This window comes from Elephas maximus, chromosome X (genome assembly GCF_024166365.1).
Source record: "Elephas maximus indicus isolate mEleMax1 chromosome X, mEleMax1 primary haplotype, whole genome shotgun sequence".
Classification (NCBI taxonomy): Eukaryota; Metazoa; Chordata; class Mammalia; order Proboscidea; family Elephantidae; genus Elephas; species Elephas maximus.
Window position 1 is genome coordinate 86340809 of NC_064846.1, and position 10703 is coordinate 86351511.

At 35.2% G+C, this 10703-nt stretch overlaps 1 protein-coding gene across 2 annotated transcripts in view; it reads left to right on the forward strand.

Annotated features, from left to right (window-relative positions):
* Positions 1-8759, forward strand: part of BRWD3 (bromodomain and WD repeat domain containing 3) — a 129253-nt gene extending 120494 nt beyond the window's left edge. For both annotated transcript variants that reach the window (XM_049871964.1, XM_049871965.1), the window contains one exon: positions 3267-8759. In XM_049871964.1, the coding sequence (XP_049727921.1) occupies positions 3267-4015 (749 nt within the window). In that variant the 3' untranslated portion in view covers positions 4016-8759. The remainder of the gene's footprint in view (positions 1-3266) is intronic.
* Positions 8760-10703: the final 1944 nt, after the last annotated feature.

Consider the following 10703-nt stretch of genomic DNA (forward strand, 5'->3'; position numbering starts at 1 on the left):
TTTCCTAGGGGCCTGATATATCAGTAACTCAGTGGTTTTCAGACTGTACTCTGCCCATTTCTAGGGGATCCCCAATGGTACTTCAGGAATTCTCAGAAGAGTCTTCCCCATTCAAGCAGAACAGCTTTTTAATTTTACGTAACTTTTTATTTGAAGGAAAATTTTCCCTGCTTAAAAAAGAAATACTGGCCTAGTTCATTATCATGTGCTTCTATCTTGAACCGTGTCAGGGGGCATCACTTATCAGAAATATTTGAAGGTTGTTGTTTTATACAAATTTTCTCCTTACACTCAATCCTGTAGTATGGATACTGAATATATTCAAAGGAAGTTCTAATATGTTCAACTATATGAAGTTTGTGAAGAAGAGTTAATATTCTTTTCCAAATATCTTTATAGAAATATAGACTTTAATTTGTTTAAATTTTTAGTGAAAGATTAAGTACCTCGTTCATTGTTATTTAAGCATCAAATATCTTAAAAATAAACTTCCAAAGTTATATTTTATATTGGTTATGTGAGAGATATTGAGATATATCTGATTACTTTAAAATAATTTGTGCCTTTATTTTTCTCAGTTTGTATCTTCACTCTCTCCTCTTATCCTGCTGTAAAATTGCATACTCATAACCCTGCCTTCCTTGATTTTGCCCTCCCCCTCATTGTTAAGCTTTTAGAGTAGTCAATACATTAACTGCCTGTATTTTGTCCTTTGTAGTGTGGTTTCTGTCCCATCACTCTCCTAAAGCTATTCTACCCAGAATGATCAGTAATCTTCAGACAACCTAGTGTCCTTTTCTTAGTCTCACTCTGCTTGATCTCACTGTATCATTGCACCCTATTGACCTCCCTCTCTATGAAATCTACTTCCTGGTCTCTACACTTCACTGGTTCTCCTATATCTTTGTTACTATTCTGTTTCTTATTTGGGCCCCACTTGCTCCCTAGTTTAAAGCATTTCCCACTTTTTTTTTCATCCTACAGAAAAGGAATCCAATGGCTGTATCAACCATCTTTATGCTGATGACTCCCCAAATTCATATGTCCATCTCTCATATGTAGCCCTGGTGGTTCAGTGATTAAGAGCTTGGCTGCTAACAAAAAGGTCTGCAGTTTGACTCCACCAGCTACTCCTTGGAAACCGTATGGGTCAGTTCTACTCTGTCCTATAGGGTTGCTATAAGTAGGAATCGACTCAGTGGCAATGGGTTTTTTTTTAATATGCAAATCTCTCACACGTACATCTCTCTACCAGTCTCATTTCCAGTTGCTTCCTAAAAAAATTTTTTCCTGGGTGCTTATCATCTTTCCATCTTAAGCTTGCTTTTTCTGTATTCACTATTTTAGTAAATGGCACTACCATCTTCCTAGTCACCCAATTTTAAACTCTTGACTCTCCTTTTACTCCATATATTCTGTCAGTTGCCAAGTTCTATGAATTCTTTAATCTACTTAAATCTGTCTTATCTACAGTTTATATTGCTATCACCTTAGTCTCTAGCCTGGACTATTAGGATAATCTTGTAACAACCCTAACCTTTTGTCTTTTCAAACCTTCCAGTCCACTCCGGTTTTCCTCCTACCTCACTGCCCATTCCTTCTCAATTGTTTTTGGTGGTTCTTTCTTACCTTTAAGTGTTAGAGTATCACAGGTCTCATTCCTATTCCTCAGCCACTTTCTCTTTTCTTGCTCTCTCAATTAGTTCACCCAGTTCTCATGACACTGAATTGTCAAAGTTATGTCTCCAGCTCCAACCTCTTCCTAAGCTCCAGACTTGCTTTTTTATCCACTGCTTTTTATAGTTATTTATTTAATGTCCCCCCTTGGATCTCTTGTAGCATCTAAAACTAGAATCTTGGTATTTCTACCCCTTGTCCAAGCCCATTCCTCCTTTAGTGTTTTCCAACTTAAGAAAATGTCTCTACCATTCACCCAGTTGCTCAAGCCATAAAATTTAGGAGTCAACCTTGATTCTGTTTTTCACACCTGGCATCTCATCTGTCAGCCAGCCCTATCTGTCCAACTTTTAAAATTAAGGTTGCTCCTGGTGGCTCCTCTTGAAGGAAATATCCCAAATTTAATAACTTCTTATCACCTCTATTAGTACCTCCTTCAGAGTGCTCTTTTAAAAATGTAATCAGATACTGTCACTCTTCAGCTTAAAACCGTCCTCTGGCAGTTGTATCCTACCAATCCCTGTTTTTGAATTCCTCTCTAGTTACACTGGCCTTCTGTTTCCTCTATTGGAATGTTCTTTTCTCAGATCAGTTCATTACTCAAATACCACCTCTAAAGAGAAGTCTTCCATATCTCAAATATGGCCCTGCTGCCACACACTCAAACTCATTTTACCCTTGTTTCTTTTTCTTTATAGAGCTTATCACTACTTAAAATTATATTGCCTATTTATTCACTTGATTATCTGCCAGTCTATTCTCACTAAAACTTAAATTCCAAGAGTAGGGACTTTGTCTCATTCCCACCATATTTAAGGTCCTAGCATTCCCTTGTCCATAGTAGGTGTCTTAGTTATCTAGTGCTGCTATAACAGAAATACCACAAATGGGTGGCTTTAACAAACAGAAATTTATTTTCTTAAGGTTTAAGAGGCTAGAAGTCCAAATTCAGGATGCCAGCACTAGGGGAACGCTTTCTTTCTCTGTCTGCTCTGGAGGAATGTCCTTGTCTCTTTTGAGTGTCTGCTCCTGAGCAGTCTTCATGTGGCTTGGCATCTCTCTTCTCTCATCTCTGTTTGCTTCTCTATGCCTAATCTGCTCTATTTATATCTCAAAGGTGATTGGCTTAAAATACACACTATACTGATATGACCTCTTAACAAAGAAAACCCATTCCCAAATGGGATTATAAACATAGGTATAAAAGCAAACCCATTGCAATGGAGTCAATTCTGAGTCATAGCGATCCTATAGGACAGAGTAGAACTGTCCTATAGGGTTTCCAAGGGGTGGCTGATGGATTGGAACTTCCGTCCTTTTGGTTAGCAGCCGAGCTCTTAACCGCTGCACCACCAGGGCTCCATAACTGCAGGTTATAGGGGGTTAGGATTTACAACACACATTTTTGGGGGATGCAGTTCAATCCATAACAGTGGTTATAAGTTCATACTCCAACACCCTCCATGATCTTACCCCATCTATCTTTGGGCACTAAATGTTTTTTGATAGACTGCTTATTCTTCTTTTGAATATAAAGAGCAATCTTATCAGTATCAAAACTTAACTTTTAAAAATCATTCTTGATTTAGATCACCCCCTTGATGGACCTATTACAAATGGTGATGGCAGAGAGCCTCGGACAGGAATCAAGAGAAAACTACTTGTTACATCAGAAGAAGATGAAAGCGTGGGAGGAGAAGAGAAAGAGAAAAAAGAAATAAAAGAGAAATCACATTTATCCTCCTCAGAGAGTGGAGAGTTAGGATCCAGTTTAAGTTCTGAAAGTACCTGTGGTTCTGATTCTGACTCTGAATCAACTTCCAGAACAGATCAAGATTATGTAGATGGAGACCATGACTATAGCAAATTCATACAAACCAGACCTAAAAGAAAACTCAGAAAGCAACGCGCCAATGGAAAAAGAAACTGGAAGACAAGAGGCACTGGAGGAAGAGGCAGATGGGGCAGATGGGGCAGATGGAGTAGAGGAGGCAGAGGAAGAGGAGGAAGGGGAAGAGGGGGTCGAGGGAGAGGTGGAGGTGGCACTAGAGGGAGAGGGAGAGGAGGAAGAGGTGCTTCTAGAGGAGCTACCAGAGCCAAACGTGGACGTATTACAGATGATGAATTTGATACCATGTTTTCAGGACGTTTTAGTAGGCTGCCTCGAATTAAAACAAGAAACCAAGGCAGGAGGACTGTTTTATATAATGATGATTCTGATAATGACAATTTTGTATCCACAGAGGATCCTCTGAATCTTGGTACATCCAGGTCAGGCAGAGTGCGTAAAATGACAGAAAAAGCCAGGGTTAGCCATCTCATGGGATGGAATTATTGACAGTTGATAAATTTAGAATAATTTAAAAAATCCAATGGCCTTCTACTGCAGGGAATTTACCAGGAAATCTTCAAAGCAAGTTGTGTGGGGACTTCTGCTTCCTTTCACATTGGTGCTTTTCCATTATGCCAGTATACATTTGTTTCAAGACTTTAGATCTCCACACTTTATTAGTTCAAGCAAGCCTTACTCATTAGGCCTTAAATTAAAAGAAATTCTGCCCATACACACACACACACACACACACATACACGCACACACACAAGACACAGACACACTACAGATTTATTAAACATTAAAGAAGCATTCAGCTTCTTAAGAGTAGCATGACATTTTTATCTCAACGGAATATCCCTCTTTTGCTTTTGTATTACAGAAATATAGCACCTTCTTACAGAGTTTTATATAGTTTGTTTTTGCCATTTTGATTCCTATACCCAGTGATAATAACTTTTGCACAATACACCAATCCTAAAGGCAGCTATTAAATGTTTACAGTTTCTATATTGTAAGAACGATCTGGATTATTTTACTCTTCCCAGGCCAAACTTTCATAAATTGTACTGAACTGAAGTATATATTTATACTACAGTTTTTTTTTGGGGGGGGTGTCTTGATGTGCTTTTCATTGATTTGCTTAATTCATGTAGGAGGTGAGAAAGGGTTGGTGCCTTGTAAATATGTAGCAGATCTTTGTGGTGTGTCCTGATGTGTGCATTAACTTTATTAAAAAAGAATACTTGAGGTATCAATCTAGACAAGGTGCCAAATGCAAAAGTTTCCTGCATCTATTTTCTTTTTCCTCTTATATTTTATTGCATTAATAGAAATTGTGTAGCTTGAAGAGTAACTTAAAAACATTTGAAAAATCCTCATCCACAAAGAATGACTTTTTTGAATAGTAGCTCAGCTACCTCTATTAACTAAAACTACTGGAAAATAGATTGCTGTTATTCATTACTGACTAAGGAGAAATAGAATGAGCTTGGTAGGATGAATATTCCTAAGTTATAAGCTGAGAGGTTGTTAATAATTGTATTGGCTTTCAAATTTAATAGTTGTAATTAACAAAGTTTCTAAGTATAGTATGCTCTACCTTAGACTTTTCTTAGAACATATTTGTGTAAACCACTTAAAATTTAACAGCTGTGAGTTACTGGTTTTCATCTGAATCTTAAAATTTAACAAAGCACCTAGTTTGAGTTGGAATGTTTTGGCTAGCTAATATTTTGAATCAATTTTACTAGGTTTTGCTCATACCATTTCAAAGTATTCTTCTGTTACAGACTTCAGAAAAGAACCTCATTGCACTGCACACTGATACTTTGAATAATTATTTTATAGATTAAAGAATCTTTAAAACCCTTATGGTCATGTTTACAGCAGTAGAGAGCACATGATTCCATAAGTGAGCTTGAGTTCCAAGATCAATTTTACTCCTCAAATTTGAAAGATTGCAAATTTGCTAATTTGTTAGATACTTAGAGTTTGAGGTGAGAGGGATAATATTGATCTCTGTTTTTGTAGCGGCAAATTTGTTGCCCTTAGGTCAGACTTAAGGGATAAAACGAACCTCTTAATGTATACCTAGTAATCTAGGATATTTCTTAAGCTGATATGTTTGTCTCGTGCTTTCAGTCATTTCACGCATCTGAAAATCCTTAAGTGCAGAGGAAGGAGTACACACATAACTTTGCTTTTTTGGTAGGGTGGGGGGTAGGGATTATTCTTGGACTAACATCTTTAAGCAATTTTCACTTGCAGTAGAAATGATGTTCAGGCTTTAAGAAACTGTTGTTGTGAATTGCTAATGGCACTAACTTCTGTTACTGGACAGTAGACCAAGCTGATATTTTTCTGTCGTAGTCTCTCTCTTTTTTTTTTTTTTTCCCCACTAAACCAAAACTACTTCTGGTTGTAACTCAGCTGCCACTTTTAACCATAGTATAGACTCAAAAACTTTTCATGTTTGAAACTCTACTTTTGATTTTGGATAAAATGTGCTATTTCAGTTATTCATCTCTTGGGCATTTAGACTAAATTGTGCCTGTGTTTTCCTGGGATCGATAACACTTTGGCCTACCCTAATCTAACATAGTTACGTAAATTGATGGATATATCCAAATGTGTACCGTTTTGTGTGGAATTTTTTGTTGACATTCTTCTATGAAGAGCTGACCTCTTAAAATGTAGAAGAAATGCCATTTGTGTCATTTTAACTATCTGGAGCTTTATTTATAATTTATTTTGAAAAATAAAAATGCTACATTTATTCCCCAAATGTCAAGATTTTCTAGATTTAGATAATTAGAATAATATGGCTGAAGACATTTTAAGCATATTTTATAAGTAGTGAAATATTGTGAAAATACTAGTGAACAGCATTTTGCTGAAATGTTGATTTCATTTATTAGGATTTAAAGAGTCATCGGGGTAGGTTAGATGAGCATAGTTTTCATTTATTACAAAACAAACATAATTTGTGTTTGCATGTAAAATATTTTAATAAGTGTGAAAATTAAAGTTTGGAAGATAGTATTTTTACTTTTATTATCTGGGCTTTTTTTTTTTCCCCCTCAGTTTATACTTTGCTTTTTTTGGTAACATTACCTCCTCTGAATGTGTCATAATTTGTATTACATTGAATATTTTATCACTTTAATTTTTTAGAGGCCCTTTAAACCTAAATAAGAGGCTAAATTCAGCCATAGCAAAGCAAGTAGGAAATGTAGGTTAAAAATTTTGGAGAGAAGTCTAAATCTTTGAATTGCTATGAAAAACCACTGTTACATTTAGGTCCATGAGAACATACACATGTATAAGCCTAATCCTGTGTTAGGCATTAAGAGTGAGTGAGCTATAATATTTCTCATGAATGCTAATGTTTAAATTTCCTGCTTTAAGATCTTAGCATGTGTATATGTTTATGAAAACTGAATTGCGTGTTCCTTCAATGCTATGGCTTGCTGTGTGTATCTCCCAGCAATAGGATGTTCTCCAAAACACGCACTAGCCTACTAGCCTAAAGACTAAATTTCTTGTTGTGTGTGTGTGAGCACACGTGTGAGTATTCGTATGTAGGTTTTTTTTTCCCCCAACTCAAAATACCTTATCTCATACATTAAAAGAAAAAAAAATATTATATATAGAGGGCAGCTGTATTTGCTGGCTTCCAAACCTTTGCCTCAGTAATGCTCCTAGCCTGTGTACACACTGCTTGATCATTCATTTCATTATGCCTTCTGCTTAACCAAAACAATTTTGTTGTATAGCTGTGTCCCTCTACTCTTATAATTTTGTTTGCTTTCTTTTGCTTATTTCTTGTTTTCCTCCTCAGAGATAAGGTTTGTGTTAGAATTCTTCTGTATAGCACTTTGTTTCACCCACCGGCTAAGAAGCTGAATAAAATTCAGAAATATCATTCCACACAACTGTGTGCTCAGATATCTAACTTAGCCTTGCAATACTTTGAAGTTAATTTAAGTGATTTATTTTTTTTAGTTGTTTTTGTTTTAATCCCATAGATTGTCACCTGATAATAGCAGAGTGATTGAAAGAAAAAGATGTGTCACTTTTACCTTTTTGATAAAAAACCTTTTTGAGCATTTAAAAAAAATTCTATGTGGTAACGAAAACACCTTATTACTCGCTTATATAGCTCGGGAATCATTTTATGCACATTTACCAACTGGTACTTATCTTCAAAGTTGGAATTCTCACATCCACAAAAAGGTAGACTTACCTCATGTATAATTGTCAAAATACTTGGTGTCCACCCTTTTAAACAATTACCAACATTTTTCAGTTCTGAAACAAATAGTTTAGTTCTGGAGGAAGGAATTGAACTTTTGACATTTAAAGTCCATCGTTTTAAATGCTAACTCCATCTCCAACATTTTGTAGTACTTTATGAAATTTTTTACTGAAAACAATATTCTAAGATCACTTTTAAGTTTTGTTTTAAAAATTACTGTGAAAATATTTTGATGCTTTTTGGCTTTTCATCTCTTAGCAAAGTTTTTTTTTTCCATTTTGCCAAGTTTTGATTAAATTCCAATGTAAAGTTAAATTTTCTTCATGGTGCTGTATTTTGTGGAATATGGATGGCACTCAGGCGTCTTGATATTTATTTCTTGTATAACCTTATCCTTTTCCATTGTTACTTTCCTGCTTACTTTTATCTTCACGTTTGTTTCTGCCATAAAAATGGTATCTATCGTAGAACACTTAAACAAGACTGGCAATCACTGATTCATTGATGAGAGAAGTACAGTAGAAAAGCCCTGCAGTTTAGAGTTAAGATGTATTTGTTTGCTTATTTATATGTGTGCCCATTTGTTATTTGCCTATCTTAGTTAAATCTAGAATGTGAGATTTTGACATAAAAAAGCATGATAAGTATTTTCTAAAAAATATAACTATTGATACATATTGAAATCGCCATTGGTAATTGACTTTTAAAAAATCACATACAAAAAACATTCAGTCAGAAACCCAGTTGGGAAATGTGTTTTTACGTATGTCACCAGACACGCATTAGGCAGTACTGAAAATGTTAATTCTTTAAACAATACTGTGGTGATGGCAATCAGTAATTTATTTTTTTTGTCCTGTAACTTATCATTCTTGTCCTTTGTAATCCCTTACACAGTATTAACAAACCTGTACCTTATGTTTGTTCTTAGTATCTATAAATTTTAAGGTGGAAATTCATTCAGTTAATAGTTGATGTGATGTTGTATATGGGCAAAATGTCCATTAAACTAAAATTAAGTAAAGGTAAACTAAACTGGCTTGGTTTATAAAAGATGTTTTGTTTGGCACTTGTCAGTCATTATAAGCAATTATCTTTGAAGACAAAAAACTGGACAAATCTGTTGCCATTCTTTATGGGATGTTTACAATAAAATTCCAAGTTGTTTGGAATCTGTTGTACTCTTGCTGCTTTATGCCTTAACTAATGTACCTTAACTAACGTACAGAAGATAAATTAACGAGAAGAAAGAAATACGAAGTCATCTTTCCATTATACAGCTTCCGTTACACAGCTTTATAGATGGTAACATGCAGCTCTTGGGTCTTTCTTGTTTTTTCGCCATAGAATATTTTAGTTTTAATCTGAGGGACCAAGGTGCTTTTTCCTAAAAAAAAAAAAAAAAAATAGGACTTTTTATGCCTTATTGCAAATATTCTTTGAATCACTTTTAGGTAATAAATATGTTAATACTTTAAACGTGGGCTGTTCGGTGTGTTAAATAACAGCCTGCAAAGCATTAGTCAACACTTTGTTTTGTAGCACTCTTAGAGGTGAACTGATTTCTAATGTCTTTATGGCTTGTAAGTTTTAACAGCTGAGCTGTGGATCCCTGGCATTTTTTATTTATAGTGAAAATTGCCTGTAGAGGCTTGACTATGTTATAAATGGTGAGAGGTAACTTTGGAGCCGAGAGCTGAGAGGCTCATGCATCTAGTTCTTAACCTATATGGTTACCTAGAATTTTACTCCTAGTGGCAGGAATTCCACTGCTATTGAGATAAATAAACTGACCAAAGACTGGACTGCCTGATTCATACATGTACTGTCTGTTTTGTGTACTTAGATTCAAGAAATAAGATATTTAGAAAAATACTACCTGTATCTTCTGACTTTATATCCACTGGCTATGAAAGTATCCCAGTTTTTTCACAGTATTTGGAAATTGTGAAGTGGAGCTTCGTTGCTTAGTTTTTTGCTTACTTGGTTGATTGATTGGTTAAAGGTAGCCCTCTTTTAAGATGTAGGTGTTACATTAAAAATTCTTCCTTAGTAGACTTTAATATTTTCTTACCTCACCCACTAAAAACCTGTTGCCATTGAGTTGATTCCAACTCACAGCGACCCTATAGGACAGAGTAGAACTGCCCCATAGAGTTTCCAAGGAGTGCCTGGTGGATTTGAACTGCCGACCTTTTGGTTAGCAGCCATAGCACTTAACCACTATTCCTCTACCAGGGCGCCCTACCTCACCCATTAGGTTTTTTAAATAGAGAAATTAAAGAATTTTTATAACAAAACATTACGGTAGTCAGAAAAAGATCCATTTTTTCCCATAGTTTAGGAGGTCAAGGATGAGATGCTTCTGACAATTTAAAGCTACTTTCCAAAAATGCACAAAATAAATTGAAGCCAGTATTTTGAGCCTGTGAGTTGATTTTCTTGAGATATTTAAGCCCAAGCATTTACAGTTGCTGTCAGATCCTTTATATAAATTCTTAAGAGATTTTTTTCATGCTTTATTTTTTTTTTACATAATGCTGGGAGACCAAATATAACATTACATAAAATGGACCATTTTTATAGTGTCAACATTTTTTTTTCCCAACATTTCGGAGAAACATTTTTCTTTATTTGTAACTTCAGTAGAAGAGGAGCTCTGGTGGTGCAGTGCTTAAACATTCAACTGCTAACGCAAAGGTCAACCGCCCAGTGGGAGAGAGATACGGCAGTCTGCCTCTGTAAAGATTTACAGTCTTGGAAACCTGTAGGTTTTCCTTTTTCAGCTGTGGTAATTGCCTAAATAAAGTTACTTCATACCCTGAAATTACAAACATTTAAGAGATAATTTTAACAAAGTTATTAAATCTTTAATTTTATATTGGAGATTTTTTTAAAAAACAATTTTCTAAAGTTCATATCCTTTCAGTAATT